Source organism: Carassius auratus, chromosome 10, assembly GCF_003368295.1.
Source record: "Carassius auratus strain Wakin chromosome 10, ASM336829v1, whole genome shotgun sequence".
NCBI lineage: Eukaryota > Metazoa > Chordata > Actinopteri > Cypriniformes > Cyprinidae > Carassius > Carassius auratus.
The window spans coordinates 6,103,199-6,130,422 of record NC_039252.1 but is presented as its reverse complement, the minus strand read 5'-3'; the positions used below and the strand labels follow the sequence as shown (position 1 = coordinate 6,130,422).

Below are 27,224 nucleotides of genomic sequence, written 5' to 3'. Positions count from 1 at the left end.
ATGTTTTGGAAAAATGTTGGTTGTGCAACTGAATCCCCACACGCCTTTACACACACAGTATCAACAATGGCAGGAAACAATCCTTAGACTTGCAGGAGGAATTAAGCCATATCTAGAGAACAGAATATCAACGAAACTAGGGTGGGGACACTTTCAGACTAGTGAGCCACCCAAAACACCCTGGGAGACACCTTAGCATTGCAATGACAACAGCTGTATCATAACACACTAGTAACCTTCCACAACACTCTCTCTAATTACCATTATGAGCACCTTCAGAGCCCAGCTGCATGGCAATGGCCTACCAACCACCCATAAGACCAGAAGACCTTAACAGCCACAGATAAGCAATGGAAAACAACATTGGTGGCAACTCTACCAATGTTAACAGAGTCCTCTGCACAATCTGACTTTGCTGCAGCCTGGGACTGAACTTTTGGTTTCGTCTGGTCAGAGGAGAACTGGCCCCCCGACTGAGCCTGGTTTCTGTATTGTAAAATCCCTATTGAATAGTATTAAACTTAACGAAACAATACATATTACTCAACTCTCTATATATCTGCAATTGTGTTTTTATTGAACTCATAACATCCATGGTAAAATGCAATAAATAATGCATCAGAATGAATATTTAAACACGCATAACTCTGTACAGTCAACTTTTTAAAAGCGACTCTAACATGTTGAAAACCTATAGAAAGTAACAATGAGTTCTTCTTATGGCGCCTGATCTCCATCCATGCCCTGTTCCCCTAATAATGGGCTGCTATGAGATAAGCACTGACAGGCATCCTGCAGGCAAAAACACAGAGCTGATAATGCAGCAGATTACACAAAGAGACACAACAGTCAGACGTGCACTTCATAAACTTCAGCTCGGGCTTCAGGGTAATATTTAGAAATCGTTGTGAAACACTGAGTGAGGACTGGGAGAGCAGATGGTGGTAGTGCTTGTGTTATTAGTGAAACAGAGCGCTGACCGCCAGCACACTCACATCCCTCAGCCTTTATTTGCACTGCTGTGACGCCATTATTTACACAGATACGCAGCGAAATACTGAGGCTGACATCAGATTGATCAGAAGCAATGACATCAAATAAAGTGAGGAATTTTGCAATAGAAAACACTAGCCAATACCAAGCATTTTCCCATTAAAACACACCACTGCACTGTTCTGAACATAAAGAGTTACTTACCTTCATACATTGTTCTTCTGCTGAACACAAAAGGAGATATTTTGAACCGTTTCATCCAAACAATGAGTCAACAGAGTCCAAATCAATATTATGGACGCATTGAGTTTAAGTGCATTCACAATTCTGAACGTGTGAGTTATACCTTCTAACAGAAACTGATTCATACATGCCATTTAAAAGCTTGGGGTCAGCTTTTCTTGACCGAAATTAATTATTCTACAAAGGGTGCATGAAAATTGATCAAAAGTGAGAGTAAAGACTTTAAGTAATTGTTGTAAATACATTTCTGTTTCAAATCAATAATGTTCTTCTGCTCACCAAATGTTGTTTTTTGGTGGTTACTAGCTGGTTGCTTGCTAGCCAAAGTTGCAAAAAAGTTTCCAAAAATCAACTTCTAATAATTAGAGGATATAACATTAGGGATGCACGATATTGGATTTTGGCCGATATTCGATATGCCAATATTTTCAAAATAATTTTGGCCGATGCCGATATATATACAAATTTTTCGCCTGATATATTTAAACTTTAATTTTACCGAAGAGAAATCCATGTATCTCTTCTGTACTGATTCTACCATAAATGTATTATTTTACAAATGTAGACAGACATTCACATCTGAAAAACAGTTAAATTATTTCACTTGGAGAATATCGGTTTGGCTCATCGGCAGAAATATTCATATCAGCCGATACCGATGATGGTCATTTTAAGCTTTTATCGGCCGATACCGATGTTGTGCCGATATTATCGTGCATCCCTATATAACATTAAATTGCTCATAATCAGATTACAGTTTTTATGGAGTACATGATTACATATGAGCCTATTAGTTTTTCTCTTGTAAAAAAAAAAAAAATCCTACTATGTATCATACCATTTAGCACCTCAAAGAATTAGACCATGTATGAAACAAATATAAGTTACTAAACAGTTATCATCATCATCAAATCCACTGACCCTTAATAATGCATTTTATGATGTTGATATCAAAAATAGAAATTCTCTCTCAAAGTCAGAATACCTAGTTTACGTTACTAACTACAGTTTTCATCATATAATCTGTAATCATGGACTAGAGTTTGCCCAGCTTTAACAACAGTGAATCAACACCAAACGCATCATTTTGAAGGTCAGGGTTTTTAGCACGTACATTATTGTTGATCAGCGTCCAAAAAAAAAAAAAAAAAAAATGTATTTGAACTTCAAAATGATATACCAAGTAACAGTCATGCCTAGATCCTGTGGATGATTTAGCATTTTACAGTTTCAGACATGTGATGTGGTGAATGAATTGTGGCACAGAAACTCAAACACACAGGAAGTCAGACAAGAGGGCCAGGGAACGGACTTCCATTGCTTTTGAAAGCTATTGTATCGCTAATGCAGCGAACCACGAACTACTAAACTACTCTAGACATAACAATGAGGATCACACACACAACAGACTGAGACGAGGAAACGCACTTCTTATATTGCTTGATAAAGCTTTAATTTATCTGTAATGACACAGTTTCCAGCTGTGGATTACGTATTCAGCTTCGAGAGTACAGTACACAACATCTACAAAATAACACAAAAGTTCAAAAGCCAAAGTCTGTCCAACCATACTTTTACACTGCAGAAAAAACTAACTAATCTCTTTAACAAATATAAATGTACAACTTGATAAATTAAGCCTTAGGAAGCAGTGTATTTAATGGATTTCAACCAAACTTCATAAATAAACTGTACATATTCTTTTAAAACAAATGTAGTATTTTTCATACTTTTTGTCAACTTTACAGCACATAAAATAAAAGCGGTGGATCACAACTAGACTTTTTTTTTTTTCCTACGCTGACTGATGACCGTATGGTAAACATGTTGTAGTAGTTTCTCTCTGTCGCTTTAAGTTCATGGCTGTAGTAAAGAAAGATAAACAGTAAAGTAATAGCACATGACACTTAACTCAAACTGGCTTCGTCTCGAGATATTTTGGACCATCTATGAAGCTCACTACCAAATTGTCTCAACCATTCTGTATTACTTGTTAACGCACATTTTCTCATACGGGTCACCAGTCCTTCACAAAACATGTAAATGCGACAAACATACAACTGTACACTTACGAAAAAAAAAGTCCAGTTCCCCACAAAACGTTACAATAATACAATCCTTTCAGAATTGACTTCTAAAAAAAAAAAAAAAAAACTAAAAAAAACAAAGGCAAAATTTCTGCAAACACGCATCCAGCAGCATTCTCTCACAGCCACACGAAGATGGGGAAAAGTCTAAACGGGAAATTTACAGTGCATCGCAGACTTTTCGTAAATGAGGTGAAGTTTCTTTTTGACACAATATTTCACATATATTTAAATATATCATAAGCAGATACGGCTGAAAGTCAAAGAGAGCAACAGGTGCAGAAAATGCCAGCTTTCCCATTCCCTAAAGTTTCTACCGTGGGGTTTCAGACGTTACCGATAAGACGATGAAAAAACGTTAGTCACATGTTCATGCGAAGGTACATTCAGTTTTATCAGTGGTGCAGAACTACATCACATCGGACCTTATTCAAAAGCAGAATGAATTTCTGAGTCATTCATGAAAGCATTCTTAAGGAATAACTTAACGCGAAACCATTATTATATAATTGTAGCACAGAATTCAACGCGATCACTTACGCAAGAATGGTTTTAACTAATTATTCAATCTATATTATGCAAGAATTTATTAAATTATTAAATTCAATGCAAGTTTACTAAAGAATTGTTGGAATAATGTTTGCATAAACTGACACAACAATGAATAATTGTTGCCTTCAATTGAATAATTTGTAAAAAACAATTCCAATTTACTGATTTACCAATTATTAAATGAAATGGTTTCACAAATTAATTCTGTAAGAATGTTTTTTTGTTTTGAATGATTTCACAAAAACTCTGTTCGTGTTTCATGAATGAGGCCCACTGAGGTATGATCAATGTGTAACGGTCGACAAAATCTGAAATGTATATTATACCACAAATGGACACAGAAATGGGTTTGGAAGCTTGCTTTTGTTTCACAGCCTGAAAAGAGTAAAACTAATAATGCCTTTGATTATTGCTAATTGATTGATCCCCAACTGTTAATACTTCAATTGCCATGTTATGAACAAATGGCATTCATTCCGTGGCCTCATGCACAAAACACAGTTTATTTCCAATAGTCAGCCCAAAGCGTTCAGCAGAACAAAATCAGGTGTATTCAAATTAGAAATAATAAACCAACACCAGAAAAAACACACAAACAATGGAGGGTTGGCACTGGGCTAAAACAGTGTTTAGTACTTCCTAAATGGCAGCTGATGGAATATGAAGACACATGCACACGGCTCAAGCCAACAGGGTTTTTTTTCAGAATCATATATTATTATTATTATGGTTTGAAAATAACAACCAAGGCCTGAACAGTTCCAGGTGAGAATGAGTAGATTATCTGTTAAACAATACTGCCAGTGCTGGCATGGGTTCTTCTCCATCAGCGGCATGATTTATGAACGCATCGCCACAAGAGTCAAGAAATGAGGAAAATGCAGAAAGAGCAGTTTAACAACAAAGTGCTGGCAGTACGAAACAAAAAACAAGCAGTTCCTTAAGATACAATCGTGTACAAAACAAAAGGGGGGGGGGGGTGGAGAAGAATGTCAATTGTTTCGTGAACACTGTTTGACTGTAAGAATATTTATGTTAATGGAGACAAGTAGAGTGTGACTGTCATATTTTGAAATGCATCAAATGTTTCTATAAAATTGAACACACACCCACTCCTGCCAAATTGTTTCAACTCAAAAAAAATGAGTACACTTTAACTTCTCAAACTCTTGACATCAAGAGAATTTGGTTTAAGGGCTAACTGAAATGGCATCGGATGAAATGTTTGGACAATTTATATCCAGTCAAACGTCAAGAAAATACTGACAGCTTCTCAAACAAACAGCAGCAGGGCAGGAAATGTGTTTGAGCAAACCCTGATCCTGGTACGAGAGCAACTACTGCGGAGAAACGAAGCACGGGAAGATAAAGACCTTGAAGAAAAGCGTCAAAGATGTCCAATTTATAACAACAAAACCGCTTGCTCTTCAAATGGCACTAAATTTCATAAGATATGCGATTAAATCTGCAGATAGCATGTTAAGGAGTAAACCTCGTGCTCGAATACTGCAAAGACTGTACAAGAGTCGTCAAAAGTATGCCACAACTCCCAATGTATAACCTCTACCAAAGATATTGCTCTGTCCAGTAAACATAAAATGGACCTGAGTGGATCCGTTTCGAGCATCCAAAAGTCCAAAAATGTATCAAATATGGCAAGAGTGCTGTATGTTGAGAGCAACACTGTGATAAGCAAGTGATCCATTCATGCGCCAGTGCCATTTTAACAGGCTTCAGTCATTCTTTACCCAACTATTATCGTTAAAAACTGTAAATCCAACTCATTATAAAATGGATATGTCACAAAATACAGAGTTCTTCAACCACCACTAAACATGTTGCAGGGACCTTTAAAAATTAAAGAGTTACATTTAAACTGGTTTTTAATCAGGGCTACTGATGCCCGCTGAAGTGCCGCCTCCTCACCAGACATAGTTTCCACACAAGGTCTCTTCTTCATAACTTTTGGCTCATCTAGAACGAGGTCTCAATTGTCAAGAGACCGCACAGGAAAACAAAAAAAGCACCAAGGACATAAATAATCTATATAAGTCGCAGGTTAAAAACTATCAGAAGTTGGAATAAAACCCAAAACGAAAAAAAGTTGCAGTTCGTTTGTCCACCTGCGTCCACATCTTCTCAGTTCTGTGTCCATGTTCACACCAGTGCATAGTCCCAGGCACACGGTGCCGTTTAAACATCCAGGATTTCCTCTGCCGTACCTCCGCAACGCAATCGGTAACGTCCCGCTCTCCAGCTGATGGTGGGGTCCCAAAGAGCGGACAGGAAAATCTGAATTGTCATGGACTCCCTGATGAACCAAGCAACTGCGTAGTCCAGCTTGGAGAAGGATGGAGGGCCGCCCTTTGAGGAAAAAAGGAGAATTATATGAAGAACTGGCAAATGTTGCAGTTCAATATAAAATGGCTATGTAGGGATGCATGATTAAGCAAATGCGATTATGAAATCGAAGAAAACGTTTGTGATAATGAAAGCTGTTTGCGTAGCTTCTACATCATGATGAGGAAAAAAAACATATATAAGTCGCACTGGACTATAAATCGCATTTATTTAGAACCAAGAAACAATAGAAAACATTACCGTCTCGTAAAACGGTAATGTTTTCTCTGGGTTCATTTCTCTTGGTTCATGTCAAATTAATTTAGATAAATAAGTCGCAGCTGACTATAAGTCGCAGGACCAGCCAAACTATGAAAAAAAGTGTGACTTATAGTCCGGAAAATATGGTAATAACATGTTTTTCCTCCAAACTCACTTCATAACGTCAGTCGAGAGTCTGGCCTTCGGATGGAGATTTACTACTGATCAGTAAATCGTGCTTCACTGAAAGATACGCATGACAAACACAGCTTCTGCTTAATCGCGACTTCGATTCGCTTTATCGTGCAGGCCTACGTTGGAAGAACTCTGGTTAACTTTTGTTTGAAAGAGTTGAAAATGTAAACCATTTTAAGTTGATTGGATGCCAAACAAGAAATGTTTTATATCGGAGTAGAATGAGGTTGGGATTGGATTTCAATCACGCTTGGATCCGCGCCAAAACAATCTGTCCGAGATCGCCTGAATGAGGTGGTCTGGGCTCGATTAATAAAACGAACTCTGGAGCGGTTCAGTTGTAGTGAGAAAGCAGTCAAATCAGACCAATGAACCAGGCTATATCACAATGTATCCTGGGTAATTTCATAAGTTCCATGAAAAACAGTAGACGATTTCTGTGGGTGAGCACATATTCTCCATTTAAAATCAAAGTACGCCTTTTCATTTATAATGCCGTCTTATTGCTCTTCATAGTAGGTGCAGTTTAACATTTCACGCCAAATCCTGGACTCCTGTACAAAATGATAAATTAATATAACGACAGCTATCCAAAAAAATAAAAATAAATCAACAATACGCCCTCAACGCTGTTGTCATCCCATCTTGATGGATGACAGCTATGAGCGGAAGTCTGTAAAATAAAACCGTGGAACTTTGACCAATGAGAGAACAGTTTACTCGCATGTGACTTGTATTAACCATTTTGGTCCGTTTAGAAAAGTTGCCGTGTGAAACCGAACCACACCAAACATAAAAAGCAACATTGTAATAATTTTAATACCCGTTTCGGAAACAAAGCAATCATTCTACAGGTGTGGAAGCACCCTCAGAATCAAAATCCACAGTTAATGCCTTGTTAATAGTGAGAATTAGACCTTTAAATAAAGTGTGAATTTTACTCTCACCTGTACTCCTCTCAGCTGGATGTAATCCGAAATGAACCAGGCCAGGCAATGGCACAGGAAAAACACCATGATGTCCCAGCGAAACACATGGTGGGCGGCCCAGCCGATGATAAGACTGGCCACAAAGCACTCAGAGATGGGCTCGATGACGGTGGCCGGCAGCATGTTGATTCTCAGTTTGGCCCATCTAGCAAGAGCAGATGAAAATGAGATGAGCGCAGCTGTTTTTTTGCACCACAAAATGGGAACTAGTACCATCTTAAGCCACAAAAACAACATCATGTGTTATAGTTAGATAGCAAAATCTATTCAAGATATGCTCTGTATTACGATGATATTTAAAAAGACATGAATCCATCAGCAACGCTATCAGAAAATTGCGAACAGCAACAAAATAACCCAGTCCTTTCACTGCGCCAGAGGTGGCCCCATCAGGACAACAGATTGGTTTCACTAGCAGACATAAAAAGCTGATTGAACAACCGTACCTGATCATGCGAGACTGGAATTGTGCAATGGAGTACGAGCCAGAATTCTGCATGGCTACCTGCGTTGCCATGGAAAATTTCCATCCCCTGCAAGAGAAGCACCACATCACTACACTGGCAAATAAAGGACATCTGAGTCTGAGAGAAACGATTCTGAACACACGTTACAGGAATATTCTCATTCAAAACAAATGACCCATATGACCTTGAGATGATCTTCTCCACACAATAAAAGCATACGGAAACCAGACATATTAAATTTGTGCATACAAATAAATGAACGACATACTAAATGCTAATCTATGACTTCAAATGATTCGATAAGGAAAAGATCAAAACCGAAAAAGCTATTCATTAAAAACCTTTAAGTCTTATAACTGAATATACACGGAAGCTAATTAGATTTCACACGATTAGCTGAAATAAAAAAAAATTTGAGTTAGTCACACAAAGCTATTGAATACCTTGAATATAACGCACAATTTGTATAGACCACTTTTATGACACATTTATTATGTTTTTGAAACTGTTGGCAGTGTTGTTATAATTAAACGAAGAATAAAACCATAAAAAAAATTATTTGAAAAAAATAAATTTCAAAAGCAAAAAAAACAATATATAAATAAATTATTATTAAATTAAATTAAAGTATATATATATATATATATATATATATATATATATATATATATATATATAAGCATCATTTTTAAATGTTGTTTAGTTTAGGTGAAGCTCTAAAATAAAATAGCCTAATCTCATAAATAAAATCAATAAAAACTATAGGCATTAAAAAACTAAAAATGACTAAAATTGTTAAAACTTCAAACTTCAAATGATAAAATACAATAAAAAATATTAACAAAAGCTGTAATAGTGTATCAGTGATATCAAAACACTAATCGCTGCAGCTTGATTGCCTTCACTTTCATTGTGTGGAAAAGAGCAGCGTGAACATTCTGCTAAACATCTCCTTTCGTTTCACAGAAGAAAGAAAGTCAAAGTTTTTGATCTTCATGAGGCTGAGTGAAGAGCAGAATTACAGTTTATTTATTTCTTTTAAAGACAATGAAAAAAAATGTAACCCAAAAAGCCATTTTCAAACCTGTCTGCGATGGCCTTGGCCATGAAGTAATCTTCAGCGATGTACTGAGCAAACGCAATCAGCCCCCCAGCTTGGTCCAGGATCTCCTTCCTCATGAGACACGACATCCCCGTGACACACTTGATTCCCGTGACATTGGCCGAGATGTAGGAACGAGGATGTGAGGTTCCAAAATAAACCTGCAGGACGCCATGTAGGACAGTGTTTATACTCCACACAATTCATCTCGGAAGATCTGACGCATTAACAATCGCATTACATGTGATTATTTATTAGCAGAGCGGTCAATTTAACATTCTTAGTCTGTTTTTGTACCGTCACAACTTTATTTGATTGAGAGACCTTGAGTGATTAGGTTTTACTTCGAGCTTACAAAAACATCATAAATAAATCAATATTGTCAGCTGTTAATGAATTTTAATTTCATACTGATTTGGCAAAAGAGCTTTAAAGTTCAGAGGAACTACAACATATGGTGTCCCATTTCAAGTCTCCACTAGCAACAAAACCACAACTTATCAGTCTTATTGCAGTGTGACGGGAAACAACAGCACTTCTTCTGATACATGATAGCAATGAAGTGTTCACAAGCTTTCTAGAGCCAAATCAGGACGACCAACACTGTCCCGACACAGAATTCAGAAGGTCACTAGTGAAGGCTGCTGACCTGCTCCAACGTGGCGGCAAATCCTTGTCTGTCTGCCACGTAAGGAAGACCGTGAACCAGTCCCACCTTCTCCGTCATCTGATTAGCCATATCAGTGAGAGTGTCTGGCTTCACTGTAGATAGAAGATCACAGTCAATTTCACAAGAAGAAAGCAATAATAAACTACGGTATTCACTGAAACACTGAGGTTTGATAGTCTGTTTGAAACGCTCAGTTTTGGATGATAATGAGGTCAAGCTCACCTCGAATGCCGCTGTCACAGATCCAGACGAGTTCGTACCTTGCCCCTTCATAAGCTGGCATGAGGTTATTTATTTTTGGATTGATGCCAACTTTCTTACCCCCTAGAACAAGATAAAGAGGAAAAAAAAACGTCAGCAACTACCATTAGGGCTGTAAATGATTGCATTGTAGCATCATAAAATCCGTCCATTTTGAAAGAAATTTAACTGTGTTAATTTTTTGTCAGTTACAGAGGTCTCCAGGGTAGAATGACATGAATAATAATATTTCCGGATATTAAAGCATATTAGAAAACATCTGAAATATAAAAATATCTCTCTTTTTTTGTCTTATAACGGAGACTTCATTCTATGGAAGCTGACTGATATCCAGTCCACAATAGTAATACAATTATGATTATTTCTATGCAATTTTTAATAAAACCCCCATCCCAGGTCTAGATCAGTTCTGCCATGTTCTCATCTACAAATCAGAAGCCAAATTACTCATATACTATTAAATTAGTTATTCATATTTTGAAATAGATGTGATATTTTCAGTTGTATGTGATTGTCATTTTTACTAGTTATGTTTAGTACTTCAGCATATTATATTTCAGATAATTGCCAAGGCAACATTTCCAACCTTATTATTTGATGCAGAATCCAAATCCAAGCCAGACGGTGGAGTTGGTTTAATATGCAAATGTATTAAGAAAAATATTGAAAAATGAAACTACAAAAAATAACTTGGAAGTATCATAACCAGCTGCAAATATAGAAAATCCTCAGTTAATATAGTTTTAAAAGCAATCCATTTATGATGGATTGTGCCCATCTAATATTAATAAAAATGAGCACTGTATCCAAAAAGGTATTCAAACTATTAAAAATACAAAGTGGATAAAAATGCACGATATTGGGAAAAAAGGGCATTGCGACATTTTATTTTTCTGCGACATATATTGCGATATGAAATCTAATCTAATTTTTTCTTACAAACAAAAATGGCGTGAGCACACTTACATTCTCATTTTAAATGATTTAAACAGAGTATTATTTAAATTGGAGTAAATTATTTGTTTTTAACAAACTAACATGAACTTACCATGAGCAATACTTTTGTTACTATATTTTTTAATCTTTGTTTATCTTAGTTTATAAAAACACAGCTGTTCATTGTTTGGTAATGTTACTTCACAGTGCATTAACTATGTTAAAAAATGCTGTTCAATTAATCCGCTAATCATATTCGGAAAGGTGCAGCTGCCCGTACAGTTAATGAATAACGGATCAACTACAACAGCCTACATCGCACATCCTGCAATGTGACAATCGCGGATTCGTACATCGTGATATCGATGCTTAAACGACACATCGAGCAGCCCTAATACCAAGTATCTGAGTTGAATAAAAAACCTGTGAAAGTCTAAGTCGAAGTATTCAAGTGAGCCTCTAAACAAAAGAGGAAGTAAAACTTGGATCAAAGATGCTAGAGCGAGAGAAAGGAGAAGTCAAAGATGAAGATACTTCTTATGAACTACTTCAGAACAAAAACACTTTGTGTTGAGAGCTGAAGTCAGGTCTCAAATGCAAATGAGCGATATCAATCATATACATCTTGCCTTTTATGAAAATGGCCTTAATAAACATCGCCGACTACTAGTTTCTTTTCCTCTTTCTGAGGCCTAGAAAATTCTGCGAAATCAACAATATTGCCAAGGGTGATTAACTAGAATTACTTTTCATACGCAGTTAGAAATACATACAATGTAATTGGTTAAATGCACACTATTACCTCTACTTATTTCAATGAACAAAAACGATTTGAATATTTTTAGTTAATGAAATAACAATCATATTAGCCAAAAAGGAAAATATGCAAACGTGAACCTGAATTATGATTATACCGATCCACGTCAAATTGCAATAAAAAAAATATGACTGGAAATTCAAAATACACATTGGCAGAAGTCATAGTAGTATTATTATTCTGATTTGAAATTATAATGCACATTGATAGAAGTCATATTTCAAGATAATAAGAATTATAATTATTAATAATAATAATAATAATAATCATAAAAATGAAGATTATATTTTAGATTAATGCAGTATATTTGATTAAAGAATCTGACTTTACGTTACAATGCACATTGATAGAAGTCAAATTTAAAAATATAATCATAATAATACAAAAAAAAAAGTAAGATTAGAATGATCAAACAATTACATTAATTGTAACCGGTCTAGCATCATCTATCAATAAGGCAGCTTCTCTATAAATGCTCTTATGGATGTGAGGTTTATTTGTGGACTGAACTGCTGAAGATCATATGACGCATGGCCTCTGAGAGCACTAATGCAGTTCACCAAGCACAGAGATGTTTAGATGTCAGAGATGTTTAAAGCAACACAAACTCGCAGACGTTACATGTTTTCTAACATGGCTTCAGCTTGAAACAAAGCAGCGGATGACATCTCTAGGACGGATAACAGGACCCCAGAGAGACACCCGCTCCAGTCACCAGCTGTTCCTACGGAGCAAGAATCAATATCCACTCCAAGAGCTACATGTGCATATACACAGCGGAGTTGTGGCGCACACGCGGCTCTTCAGAGACCCTGCCATTTCCCTGCACACAACTAACAAAACTGTCAAAGACAGCGGAAGCCACGAGGGACGAGAGATGCTCCTCAGCGCAACACTGCCTGAGCTTTCTGTATTACTGGCTCCATTTGACATGGAGAGAGTGAGATGATCATCAAATGCTTACCTATGAATAACCTGGCGTCAACATTCGGATATTTGCCCAACAGCTTTTTGCAAACATCAATGGCTGGATCGTCATGGTCTTGGACGCACAGCAGAATTTCAAACTGTGGGAAAAGGCAGAAACAATTTTGAGCAACTCGAGTTATTATGGCACACATAGAGAAACACAGTTCAGAAACGCTGTTTCCAAGATGCTATTCAGTAACCCACAGAGCAACACAAGCTCAATACTGCGGTGAGCAGATCAAACCGGCCAAATAATGGCATCAGTACACACAGAGCAAAGAGGTTGGCAAATCGTAAGACATCTTTTTTTGTTGTTTTGTAAGTTTTGTCATGTCAGGGTTCAATTAGTAGGGAAGAATGTGGGAAAAGAGGGGTAATGTGTGTTTTGCCCCTTTAGTCTTCTAGACAATATTAGGTAATGCAATACTAGGTGCTAAATACAGGTTTTTTTCTTCATGTCAAAGTAATTTTTCTTCATGGCAGGTGCTTTCAGTGCAGTCAATAATGCAAGTAATGTGCAGCAAAAAAAAAAAAAAAAAAAAAAAAAAAAAAAATTTATATATATATTTTTTAATTCAGATATTTTTGAGGTATGACATCAACTATCTTGCCATTAACAATAAAAAGGCTCGTTAAAAACAAACTCTTTATGAAATGAAAAACTGATAAGTGGTTTGAAGATTAGTTTTTTTTAAAGAAAAACATGCCGTGAAGCAGTTAAAACATGAAAAGAATGTGAGAAACTTTCGTCCTCTAAATCAATCATGTGATGCACGTGTAGAGACCGTGTGTCAAAAACTGATCAAAATCTCTAGAGGTATGAGATAAATTGACATGGTTACTTCAGGCGGTCTTAAAAACGTCATATGGTGTGACTCTTGAACATATAAAATAAGTGGCATTAAATAGCAACATTTATATAAAACTATTGGTATAACTAATACTTTTAAGCCATTAATTACAGATGATTCATTCTCATTTCATAATTTCTCCTCAACCAGAGGACAAATTCATAAAAAAAATAAGTGGCACAACTTTCCCATACGCTCACTATTTAGTCCATAATCTAAAAAGAATAGACTAATGAAAAACCCAAAATAGTAACACTGGGGTGCAAACAGCATCTGCCAAAAATATAACTGAAGAAATAAAACATGTATCACGGAGCTGAATATGTCCCCTATAAAGCGTCAGGATTTCTATTGATCTGAGCAGACAGCACTGAACGTCTAGCTCTCGACAAAGAAAGCGTGGCAGGCCACATAAACAAAAGCTTTCAGGGAAGACGGTCTGAGGCTTGTAGTCGCACCAGGACCAGAGTGAGAAAGAACAGGCCTGCGCTCTGACAAGAGACAGACGTCCCCCTCCAGCCACCATGCTGCCATGGCTATGGCCCGGGACACAGGAGCCGGAGGACAAAGGGACTTTTCTGTGCTCACAGAGATGTGGGTATGCGACAGTAACCCCGAGCGGGGTAATAGTGCTGCGCTGAAAGACTGGGAGTCTCTCATTCAATCATTTATAAACATGTCCGTGAGCAACCCCTCCAATCTACATCCAGCACTAGAAATCAGGAGCGCTGAGATCAGCCCGTCCCAAATGAGGGAGACTAAACATGAGGTTAAGAAATAATAAGACTCAGATGAATACTGGCGTCAGGGAGAGGGGAAATAGAAAACAAGGGGAAATCCAAGAGTGCAACATTCATCTTAGATCTCGTTCCATTTGTGTGTCGAAAACAGCTAGAAGTGCTCGTTAATAAATCCAGCTTTACCTCCAGAAGTGAGAATAAGTTATTTTTAACTTTGCAAATCGGCTTTACTAATAATGTGCTAGTTAGCAAGTTTCACAAGGAATGTGACTGAGTCTCTCAGAGAACTGCAGTCACCCCACAGAAGAAATGGGCGGGGTCAGCAGAGCTCATTAGCATTTAAAGGGAAATGCACCATAACGGCTTGCTGTGAATATAGAGCTGTTTTTGACAGTTTTACATCACCATTAAGAAATTTAGACTATTCATTAAGACCCTAAAGAATCATTTCAACTTGTAGAAAATGGGGATGTGATGAACCCTCTAACACTTTAGTTTAGGGACTAATTCTCACTATTAACTAGTTGCTTTATTTATTTGTAGCATATTGGCTGTTTATTAGTACTTACAAAGCACATATTTTTCATGACCATATTCTACATCCATAATCCTACCAAACTGACTATTAATAAGAAGCAAATAAGGAGTTTACTAAGGCAAAAGTCAAGAGTTACTGGTTTGTTAATAGCGAGAGGTGTGACCATTAATATTTGCCATGTTGCAATTACTGACCGATATGGTCACATAGTTACAATGAACAGACTACAGGTTACACGCCTAAAGTTTGGTCTTATTGTGTTTGCTGATCTTCTAATATAATTATTTAATATTTAATATTTCAATGAAGGCTTTGGGTTACATTTGTGTGTATCTTGGTGCTTTTCTAAATAAATGAACTGAATTAATTATACCTAATTGGTCTGCTCGTGCACTTCTGTTGAAATGGCCTTTAAATTAGTTCGGGCAAATGAGGACAAGTTTAAACTAATGCATGTCCACCCACAGACTAAAAAATAAATAATAATTAACACAAAACTATCCATCCACATCAACACTATACAATGCCAAAATTAATGAAATGAAAAAGGTCACAACGTTGCATTGTGGCAACAAATTTCAGTTTCCGATTGCCACAACATTGCCATAACTAAAGTTTGGTCATCAGATCACACTGCGATCACATAACTCTCATATACTTTGGTGAGCTCGGTCTTATTACCAACAAAAAAGTGGTATTTAAAAGACGGAAGACCAATGTTATTAAAGTAAACCATAAAAGGCACGGGTCACCTAAAGTAATTTTTCCTGACCTCCACTGTCTGTTATAATCAGTGTTACTCGCTTTCAAAACCCCAGAGCAGCTGTCCCTCCCAGCATTACTAATTTAGAGGTCCGGGCATCTATCCCAGGAACCCTAATTGCCAAAAAACACTATCACTTCCTGCTTTCGAAGGAAGCTGTAGCGCAGCTGATGCCAAACGGGGAGTGACATACCAAGTCAACAATGTACTGAGGGTTAGGTGTGTCTTTCAACAGAACACAGAGACCAAACAAACCAACTACCATGACACAGTAATTCTGAGTACTGCCATGCAAACTGACACCACTGCTCAAATCAACTGTGTGTTTATTTAAAACGTAAACGCAGAAGGAATTAATCAGCACATAAGCATGAAAGCCGGAAGTGATTTAATCAGAGGTTAACACCCGGACAAATCGGCATTCCGAGACATTGTTAAAATGACGGCTTAAGGTGTACATTTAGCATTGTTGAGGGTGTGATTTTGTGAAGTTAACACTGAAGACAGGTTTTGAATGTGATCATTCTGGACAGCTCTTAACAGCTGAACATCTGGCCCTCGTGACATCCCAATCCAGATCACATTCCACGGTGTTTTGTGCGTCATTTAACATTCCTGGGAGCCTGGGCTGATCGGGACATGTACTAATATTCAAATCATTTTTCTCTCTAAACCACAGAGTCACTTTGAGGTTGATTTGGACTGGTCACTGCGAAACAACCTGAACAAACATATACATGTTCATCTGAACTAAGAGTAATACACTCATATTGGTAGCTGAAAGCTATAAGCAGCCAAAATATTTTTTTAACAAAAGGGTTAACTGTATATGGCTGATGTCCAACTTACTAAATTAATAAATAAATCTACAGTTTTATTCTGATTCTCAGTGGGCTTAAGATACAAGAAAATGCTTAAAATCAGATAATAATAAATACTTGTAACAAACAGTTGTGGAACAGTAATCATTTTATTTTATTTGTTGATGTTTGATTTTTTTTATGCATTTGCAATTACACTGAGAAAAAAAGTTGAATTAAGTTATTTTAGTGAAAAAAGTTAAGACTGAGTGATGGTGGTGCTTGACCTACAGTTAAAAAGACATACAACTATGAATGCACGCTGTAAAAGAGTAACTTCTGCCCTAGAGATGCTGACGTGTTCCGACAGTGAACTAAAACTCAGAGTAGGTGTCTTGACAAATCCATCATCCACAGAAGTCAAAAATAAATATGCAAATTGCACTTCAATGGAACGCCTGCAATACCCAGAAATTAAGTCAGGAATAAACATGCTGTGACGGAAGAGACTCTTGCTGTTGGCATATCTATTGAAAGCAATTCATTATTTTTCATTTTTATTCCCCATGCACTTGAATCTGAGAGCCTTGGAACGATTCAGTTGGACATGAAACATTTTTAATAAAGCTAGAACTTGCTGAAAATTAGACTTCCTCTTGCATATGGCAAACGCTTTATGCCATCTGCTTAAAAGAGGGAAGCTATTTAATGTCTCTTAAGAGAAATTAAAGATGCATTTACACTTGTTTTGATCCGATTAGGCCTGAATTAAAGAAATGGGAAAAATGTCCGCATAGAAAACTCGTCCCAAAATGTTGATGCACGATTGGCTTGTGTAGTCGAGAAGAGATATTTCACTTTACAAATAAATAGCTATTCGGAAATCTACTTTAATAAACAATAAATAAAAATACAAAAAGCTTACATGTATAAGGTCGGTATCCTACAAGATTAATTTTAGTAATAACACTTGATACTAACAAGCGATTTTGTTTTTTTCCAAAATAATTTTTTCATGGTACAGCTATACTTAATATTTTATAAATATTTATTTTTTTGTATCAACAAATTTGAATTAAAACAAAACTTAAATCAATTGTTTAAAAAACGTACTACAATGTACAGTGTGAAATACAGATATGAATAGTTTTTATAAAGATTCACGTTAAGGTTACGTTAGATTTCCTTCTGTCATCATCTAAATGTAAAAATAGGGGAAATGAGCATGCACAAACATCCAACATTGTGCAATATCAATAAATATCGTCTGAAAATCAATATGGTACCAAAAATAAGATGCATCCCAATTCTAATTTGGCTAAAATAAGGGGAAAAGTTCCTAAGAGTGTTGAAGCTAAATCAATCATTGCGTGTCACTGAGAAACATACAGACTGTCTGGAACTCCAGGAACAAAGATAAGGAATAATTTAGTTGTCCGTTGTGATTGTGTGGCGTCGTAGTAGTTTCACGTTCAGTGCAGACAGGAAATGCTTGGTTTGGAGACTGGTTAAGATGAATGATTTAAAAGAGAGATTTTCTAGATCTAGATGATTAGAACGGATTCCTTCAAAGCAGAGGCTTTATAAAAGAACCCTCTCCTCCTGTCGTTCACTTGAAAATTCACAAAGCATGCTCCTAAAGAGGGGAGACACTTCTCTGACTGCAAACCTACAAGGAGCAGCAGCTGGAGGAGGAATCAACATCTGTGCTGCTCAAACAGCTGTGTGACAGAAAATGGAGCAGAATGTCCCATCTGCAGAGCTTCACTTCTGAACGCACCCCGTCATCTCGAATCCCACAGGAAGAGCAGCGGAGGTTTATCCGCCTCCATCCATACTAGAGTCTGCATTAAACTTTGATCGGTGGAATGAACTACAGAAACCTCAACCTTCATTCGCTGGTGACTCACTGCGAAAGTCTACAGATTACTCTGAAGATCACAGGAAACAATGAATCATCGCTTAGGTTGCTGCAAGTATTCATGTAAAAATAATGCAGAAGTTGATTGACAAAAAAAAAAAATGACTGGAACTGGATTTATATTTATACTTTTTGTGCAGAAGCATATTCTTTGAGGCGGATTGCAAAAAAATAAATAAAAATAGAATTTTGTAGTTCAATTGCAAAGTTTTCTGTACAATACTACACTACCCATAATCCCAAATTGTAATCCACCAATCAGAGGAGTCGCATTTTAAATGGAAATGAGAAAGCAGAATGAGAAGGGTCATGTGAGTTTTTGCAAACTAGCACAAGTAAGCTAGACCATGTTTAGCTAGTTAAGTCAGCTAGTTAGCAAACTATATGTTCACTGGGATAAAAATTTTGATATAAAAATGTTAAAAAGCCCCCAAAACTGACCCAGGGAATCCAAGTGCAAGGATTTATGGTAGAATTTATAGTAATTTCTAGCATTTTTACTGTAACACAATAAAGGACCAATATAAAAATACGTTAAAAACTGACCCAGAAAACCAAGCTCACAAAGTTACATAATTTGCAATGTATTTTTTAAATACTCCGTAAAGATTTGAACAATTTCCTTCAGAGTTGGTATGAATGAGAAAACATTCCCAGAACTTTAACGTTAGCTACTTTTAGCCAGAGATACCGTGCTAAAGCACAAGATGACATTAATGTTCTGGTAGAGCAAATTAAAATTCTTACTTAATGAGAGTACGAAAACCAGAAAACAAACGTTTTTGTCTTCATTGGGATTGGAGTTGAATGCTTACGTACATTTTGCTCCATTTTGTTTGGGTTTAGAAGTAGAATAAAATAAATTCCATTGCCTATCCCCTCAGGATACCTGGAATCATGGTTACAAGTACCACAGGCACATCGGTTTTCCATTTTATGAAGCATAAACCCCATAAAACCAATGCAAGCTTCAGATCTTCCAATGTTTCTATGGCGCTGAAACCTAAAGATGTCCGAGTTCCACTCCCCATGCAACTGATACTCAACTGCCATTGGCTCAACTGCATTCGAGGGGAGGGCCTTACTGATAGGGCAATTTAATATTATACATTTTTAATTTAGGAGCTCTGACAGATGTCTTACGACAGAGCGCAATCATCAAATGGTAAATGGGTTATTTCACAGAGCAGCCACACCTGGAAAAGCATCAGTGATTTGATCAAAAGCTTTGTGCTTAAGTCACAATGCAAACTAGAAACACTGCAATTAGATGGTGGCAGTGCTCAGCAACAAAGATAAGTATGTATTATCAGGGGACGCACCATGCATGTTTCCATCTTGTCTACTGTAACCTCTTCATTACGTGTTGAACACAATTGCCACCTTTAGCAAATCCTGATGGGTGAATCTCATGAGGAACATATCTAGATCTTATTTCCCCCCAAAATGACTATTAATTTGATTTAAAGAAAATTAAGCCTATTTAGAATGTACAGTCTCATTTTGTTTTTATTGTTTTTTGATCAGTAAATCAGCTTTATTAGAAGGATTATGTGACGCCCAACACTGAAGTGAGAATGATGCTGTAAATTCTGATTCATCACAGCAATAATTTACATTTTACAATATTTTCACATGGAAAACAGCTATTTTTAATTGTAATAATATTTCAATGTTTTTCAATGTATATTTTTTCAAACAAATCCAGCCTTGGTGAGCATAAGAGTCTTATTTCCGAAAAATTACACAACTGCACAGAACCTAAACTTTTAAACACTGAAAATTTGTCATATGATAAAAATGCCATTGCAGAGATGAATACTTGTGGGTAAATGATCCTGAAATGAAGCCAAAATGCTAAAATCCAGATTTAGTTTCTTGAATGTACAGTTTTACCTTTCAAAATTCTCAGGCCGAATATTTGGGATGGCTTTGGATACATTTGCCAGGAAAATTTGAACATCTATTCAAATAGCCGATAAGATTCTCCAGTCAGTGCCTTAAGAATGTCCTTTCGGAATATACTGTAAACTGCGAACATAAACTTTATTTACATAAAAGCAAAGCAGCTGTACTTCTGTATGTTGGTGGTCTGCTATAATTCAGCCTCTTAAAACAACCCAGCAACGCTGTCTGACTCTAGCCACAAGCAAAAAAAGAAGTGCAGATGTGACGCAGGAAGTGACAAATTTGCCACCAAGCAAGTACACCCATGCACAGTTGCAAAAGTTGTGAATCGGAGCACAGTATTTTACCACATTTATGAAATATTTGTAACCTATAAAGTAGGGCAGTGCATTTTAGTCCAGCTTATGAAAGACATTTGATCTAATTCGACAGTATGTTTATGTCTTTTAAGAGCTAAGAGCTAGCAATTAAGGCTACTTTAACACGAAAACGGTGTAGTCAAAACCGGAAAAGTTCCATGTATTAACGACAACGTTTTCAAAACGATTTCCATTTACATATATCCGCGAAAACGGCCAAAAACACTATTACGTACGCCAGGCCAGTAGTTGGCGCTGTCACTTTGTTAGTAAACTACCATAGGGAAGAGATGATTATATGTTTTATATGATGGTAATATTGGTGAAGTAAATCCACACTTTGCTGAAGAAGCTTCAGCAAACTCTTGAGCACTTTAAAAGCCAACTGAAGTATGAAACTTAAATATTTAACTCTACTGTCTATTGTTTTTATAAAAAAAAAGCAATTAAATTTGACGTCTACACTTGAATTTGTTCACCTGTTTGATTGCATGGAAGATAATAGCACACCTCTCCTAAAGTCGCACAATTTTAGGCATCATTTCTGTTCTTTGCAAATACAGGTCTAGATGAGTTATGCCCTGAAGTTTTGTACTTAAGGGTTTTTCGAGAACACATAATAGCAATGCTTATAATAATAACAACTTTTCTTTAACCAGCAACCTGAATCAGCAGCACGAGCAACAGCAAGGTCAAAGACTTTAGAGGATGGTACCTTGGGATAGTCCAGCTCAAAAAATGTCTCCAGATTGGTTATGAGATTGGGGTCCACACCCTTGAGGGGCTTCAGCAGCGACACACCAGCCAGTTTGCTGTACGGCACTTTTTCTGTGGTCTTCTTGTTGAGATGCAGACGGCTGAAAAGAAAGTGAAGGAATGTTTTTAGATTACATTATGCATTTCAATGGGGTTAACACATTACAAGTAACACGAGTTACCTATTGCAAGTAACTAGCAATAACTAAATATCCTCCTTTTTGTATTTTATCTCATTTTATTAATCAGTGTTTTTGCTTTTATTATCATTTACAACGAGAAACACTCGGATGCAGTTAAAAACATTCAAGTTAATTACACTACAACAGGAACCAGGACTATGCTGCACACATTGAGTAAAATCCTAGTTACTCTATTTGCAAGCAACCTGCAGTAACCAAATGAAGACTGCAGCACATAAGCCTGCAGTGGGACGGTGTATTATTTCAAACATCGATCAACTGTTTGTTTGCAGTTTGTCTGGCAGCTGATAGCCCGCAACAAGACAGGTGATCCAACTGGTTTAGTTTCCCAAGTATTAAAGATTTTCGGCAGTTTCACACACTTGTCATACTTTGACTAAAGAAGGAAGTCTCACATTGCTCAAAGTCTATAGGGCCAGGTGGGTGACTTTTATTATATTTATAGCTCTTAAAAGTCCACTGAACTCAGATATTATGTTACGAGAAGCTCTTTGGCTCAGTTTCAGGAAGTAAAGAGCATTCTTGATGTCACAAAACTATTTCAAAAAACCTATTCAAAGTATTTCTAAGAACAGTTCACATTAATAATGGCCCAGGTAATGCAGAATTAAGCGTGCCAGTGTTTATAGAGGCATTTTTAAATTGGAGCAGTTTGATCAGGAATTCTAGCACCTTGCTCTTCTCGGGAACTCCACTTGTGCACTTCCTATCTGTTCCTGTCTTAAGGGTCTGGAGTCGTTCCTGACACACTTGCCAGCACTCTACAGAACAAGCACAGAAGCTTCCAAGACAGCAATAGCCATTAAAAGCTGGAAGAAAGATTTAGCTGTCTGAGCGCGTTTGATTACGAGAGATAAGTTTGTCTATCTAGACTGCTAAAACATCACTGTTGCCACTTTCTTGTGAATGTCAAACAACAATCTAAGCTTTATCTAATGCAAAGACTGAGCACTAAGAAAGAAGAGTTAAATGGTCATTTCTATTAGTCCATAATAAAGCTATATTTATTGGTCATATATTGTAAATATCAGCATCAAACGATTACCGCACCTGTACATCACGGTTGTCTCAAAACATTTTACAAGCATAAAGTTGTATTATACATAAATTAAAGACCAATAATCGGTTTAACCGATATTTGTTAAAGCTAATAAAAATGTTCTTCTTATGCGGTTATCGGGTCATATGTTTTTAGGAATAATTGCCATCTGCTTTTTGATAAAGTAACTTACTTGATGTTTTGTTTGAATGCAACTAGTAATAATTTTTCTCAAGTGAGAAATGTATTGCATTCTTAACTTTATGTTGCCTTTTCACTATCCAAGACAAATAACAATCATTGCATTTTTAACAAAGAGAAGTACAGGAGCTGTGTGAATATATAATCATATGCAAATGTGGAATTTTCAAATCCATTTTCCGCTTTGGTGCATTGAAATACTGGAACAGTTTGCTATTAGACTGCTGCGACTGCATAATCCGTAACTAAAACATTATTTTTAAACATTACACCTATGGTATTTTGCCCTGAAAAGTCATTTGTTTTGTGAATATATTCATACAGTCATTAATAATGAATTTATTAACACAGTGAATAAGTGCAGGATAATTTACCACCAATTAATTTCATCTTTTTTTACCATCAATAATACAAAAACTGACTAGCCCCTTTTTGATGCCATACAAAACATATCACATGTAATATGTTTGTAAAGGAAAGGCCTTCAATTCCTGTGTGTGTAATGTTTACTCAGCTCCACACATGAGTCATGGAGGTAATTTCTGAAAGCTCTTGGAGCAGCTCATCATCAGTTCATGTGAGGTGTCCGTTAAATAATGGGGGGCAACACAACCTCACCTCGCCGCCTCATACCATTAGCGCAATGGGAAGCAACGCCATACCACGTGCTCAAAACATCCACTAAGGAGCAAATTCCTTAAATAGCAATGAATAAATTCTAATGAACCATCGGAAATGCAATTCCCTTTGCTTACTTATGGTAAACGGATGGCCCAAGGCGAAAACATGACTTCAAAAACGATGCATTATTTCCTAGATACAAAAAATGAGATTTGTATGTGGGAGGCACGTAATGTTTGCAAAGTCATAAGAAAATCAGCATGTTTGATATAAAAAGTATTTTTTATATTTTTGTATATTTGTATTTTTTTGTGGTCATGTTAGTGAAAATGCCGTAATACTGGCAAGAACAAATCTAAACTATGCAGGGAAAAGAGATCTTGTTATCAAGAGGATACAATGACAAATCAAACTCCAGAGATTTAAGTTGCTGGCACATTTCCCTGTGTTTGGACACATTTCTTTTGGACAAAATCCAGTTATTTTAATAGGAGTCCACAATAATAGGGTAATTTGCATTAGGGCGAAAGATTTCCCCATGCCAATTTGGTAAAAAATGTGTCTTTGTACATCACTACTTACAACAGACAGTGGACATTATGCCAGCAAAATGTCATTCAAATGTTCTCACGTAGTCGAACCTCTACTTCCTCTAAAGGACTCATATCTGGTTGTTGTGAACCAATAAGTGAAAATCAGGTTTTAAAAAAACTGGCCAAACTCTCTGAAACACCAGTACTTTCCCTTTGTGGCAATCCTTCATGATGAAGCCATGAAGACATGCGCAACTTTCCCACTTTATGCAAAGAGGAAAGGATGACAAAGACATTTTACTAAACCGAACCTATCACACCGGGTCAGACGTCACATACCACAAGAGTGACAATCAGAGCTGAGGAACCAGGAAACACGGCAGGTGAGGTTCCCACAGGACAGGCTTCACACCTGGTTCCTGAAACTAGGTGTACTCGGGACTCTAAGAATCTCGGTTACATCACCCAACCTGTATTTCTTCATCTTAACGTCTCTGCTGACGCTGCCGTTGAAGAACTACCCAACCAGATAAACAATATACAAAAGCGTCATATAAAAGACTCCCATTTAATTAACATTCTGTGGAGTTTCAGGTGTGAAAAAGGGTTTGCTCCTCGTGATTATTCCTATTATAATATTACTTCCCATTAATCTGCAAGTTTCCACCCACTGCGCCGTCAGCCACGGTGTAGCAGTTCTTCTAAAAACCATGGTAAACGTTCAAGCAAAGCAGAAACAAAGACACATTCTGGGGACACCTGACACTTATATTAAATTTTGTAAAAAGGGGCATAACAGGTCTTTAAAATACCTTTGATTCTAAACATATGAAGGAAAATACTAATAACGGATCATTGTCGACTCATAAAAAGATACCATCAGGTCTCGAGGGGCAACAAAATGCTGCTCAACAAGTGAACTGCTATCTGTTACAAAGAAAGCAGTTGACCTCAGGGTACAGCCTGATCATGACATTCAGTGCTTTCATTCCTGTTTCACAACAGATGGATGTGAGTGACCTCAGGAATGACTCACAGAGTCTCACCAGCTGCGTGCCATTGTGTGGTCACAGCAAGACCATAATGAAGCATAAAAAAAGTAGACACCGATAAAAAAAAACCTTGTCATGGTCATCTTTTCAGAGCAGAATCTATATAAAAGTGGATGTTCAGTCAAGTTTCCAACACATGCTTTATGACTTGCTAGGATGGTTTTGGTTCTAAGAACTGACTTATCCATCTTAAAACCTGGAGCATGTTTAAAGGGAAAAGTGAAAGGCAACACAAAAGCTCATGAGCTGAAGAGGGAATAAAAATATTACTTTACGTCACAAGCATTTCTCAACGTATGATAATGAGTGTACAATGGGAGCTGACGTCTGCTTGTTTGAATGAGTCGCATGACCCGCGGAGACCTTCTCCCGAACCCTGGCCGTTTTTGCATTAGCGGATGCATACCAACACATCATTTGGGAGTTTGCAAATGCCCCAAAACAATCCTGTAAGACGGACACGAACAAACAGAGCCTCTAAGATCAGTCTAACTCTGATCAGAAGTGTGTTTTCTGTAGTAGAAACAGAGCGTGATAGAAACCAAGACAACTCACATGACACACTGTAGCAGATGGAGGAAACTCCCAAACCACAGTTCCCTAGTTAACAATGTCCAGTTCACTATAGACCAAGTATCATATGATATACACTACCAGTCAGGAGATCACCCACACTTGACTGAATTTATCATATACACACACATACATACATATATATACATATATATGTGTGTGTGTGTGTGTGTGTGTATAGACAGATAGATAGATAAAAACCTGATTACTGGAAGATGTTAAAACATGTATGCCAACCTGATATAATAGATACGATACTAGGTAATTAAATATGATACTGGGTAATAAATTGGAGGTGATACGTTATAAACCATGAACAACATCGGTTAACTTCAGTGAAAACTAGGTTTTATCAAAGGTAAACAAACGTGCTGGTGAACGACAGACTTACGTTACCCAAACAAAACCATTATAATATATAAACATATTCAATTGAATCCTTGAAAGCCGGTTTCTGGAGAAGCTAATTGAAGTAGCTTTGATTCCCACCACAGACAATTAATAAAAGCCCCCTGAGAAAAGAACCCCCCGAGTGATTTAAAAACCAATTAGACTTTGTAAAGTACCGAATAAATGAACAGGAACAGTGCGCAGTACGTTAGCTATGCTAACTATCATCGCTAGCGATAAGAAATTAGATTAATGTGAGACTAGCCGGAGGCTAATTTGTGTATGATTGACATATTATTAATATGAATGTATCCAACGCCAACTGTGCTAGCGAAATGAACATTTAGATAGTTATAAATATGCTTTTTTTACGCATTAGCAGTTAAACCGCGACGAGCCGAAGAGGAAACCCCTGTTAGCCAGACCCCATCTGCACTGAACGCAGCGACGCAACGCGCCGCGACACTCTTTCAACGCTCCCGAAACTGTCTACGCTGCAAGCTAGCGATCAGCGTCGCTAAAAATAAAGGAAGCGTTTGATGGTCTCTTTCCAATCAATGATGCCGCAGTCACTTACACGTAGATGATGGACACGAGGTGCATGAGCCAGAGCACGATGAACAAGCCGAAGCCGAAGATGGAGAAGCCTTGCAGGGCTAGATCGAGAAGGGCCATGGCTGTCCTGTGTCCGGATGCGCTGACACCTCAGTGTTCGGCCCTAATGCTGGAGCTCTCTCTCACACACACTCACTCTCTCACACACTGTCTCTCATACACTATCACTCTCAGATGACTGCACCGAGCAGGCGGGTCTGCTGGAATCAGCGCATAGCAGAAGGTGACGAGGCGTTCATGGGTGTGGCTGATGTCGAGGTGGGCGGAGTCTGAAGGATTGCGCCAAAGTGAACAGTTACAGCATTTAAATCATTTTATTTATTTATTTATATTTTTTGGCAAGACAGGAAATAATAATAATAAATAAATAAAAACATGCACTTGTTTTTTTCCCCTTTTTCTTCCACGAAACCAGAAATCTCCACTTTACCAAACTTATTTTTTTTCTCGATATTCTGAAAGTATTTACAGAGAGGTAT

At 37.1% G+C, this 27,224-nt stretch overlaps 1 protein-coding gene across 1 annotated transcript; it reads right to left on the bottom strand.

The window, feature by feature from the left end:
• Window positions 1-2,667: 2,667 nt before the first annotated feature.
• Window positions 2,668-26,971, bottom strand: LOC113109669 (ceramide glucosyltransferase). Its single transcript, XM_026273382.1, has 9 exons — window positions 26,708-26,971; window positions 21,478-21,619; window positions 12,878-12,980; window positions 10,122-10,223; window positions 9,879-9,991; window positions 9,212-9,390; window positions 8,107-8,193; window positions 7,619-7,805; window positions 2,668-6,239 (listed from the first exon to the last, which is right to left on the bottom strand). The coding sequence occupies exons 1-9, from the start codon at window positions 26,803-26,805 to the stop codon at window positions 6,069-6,071; spliced, it is 1,182 nt and encodes a 393-aa protein (XP_026129167.1). The 5' UTR covers window positions 26,806-26,971; the 3' UTR covers window positions 2,668-6,068.
• Between the last annotated feature and the right edge of the window lie 253 nt (window positions 26,972-27,224).

Bases quoted from the DNA above. Each gene is read 5' to 3' on its own strand.
- LOC113109669 (XM_026273382.1), bottom strand. From the start codon at position 26,805: ATGGCCCTTCTCGATCTAGCCCTGCAAGGCTTCTCCATCTTCGGCTTC. The intron at 21,620-26,707 runs GTAAGTGACTGC...CTTTCTTTTCAG, and splicing joins CTCGTGTCCATCATCTACGT to CCGTCTGCATCTCAACAAGA. The intron at 6,240-7,618 runs GTGAGAGTAAAA...TTTTCCTCAAAG, and splicing joins TCCAGCTGAGAGGAGTACAG to GGCGGCCCTCCATCCTTCTC.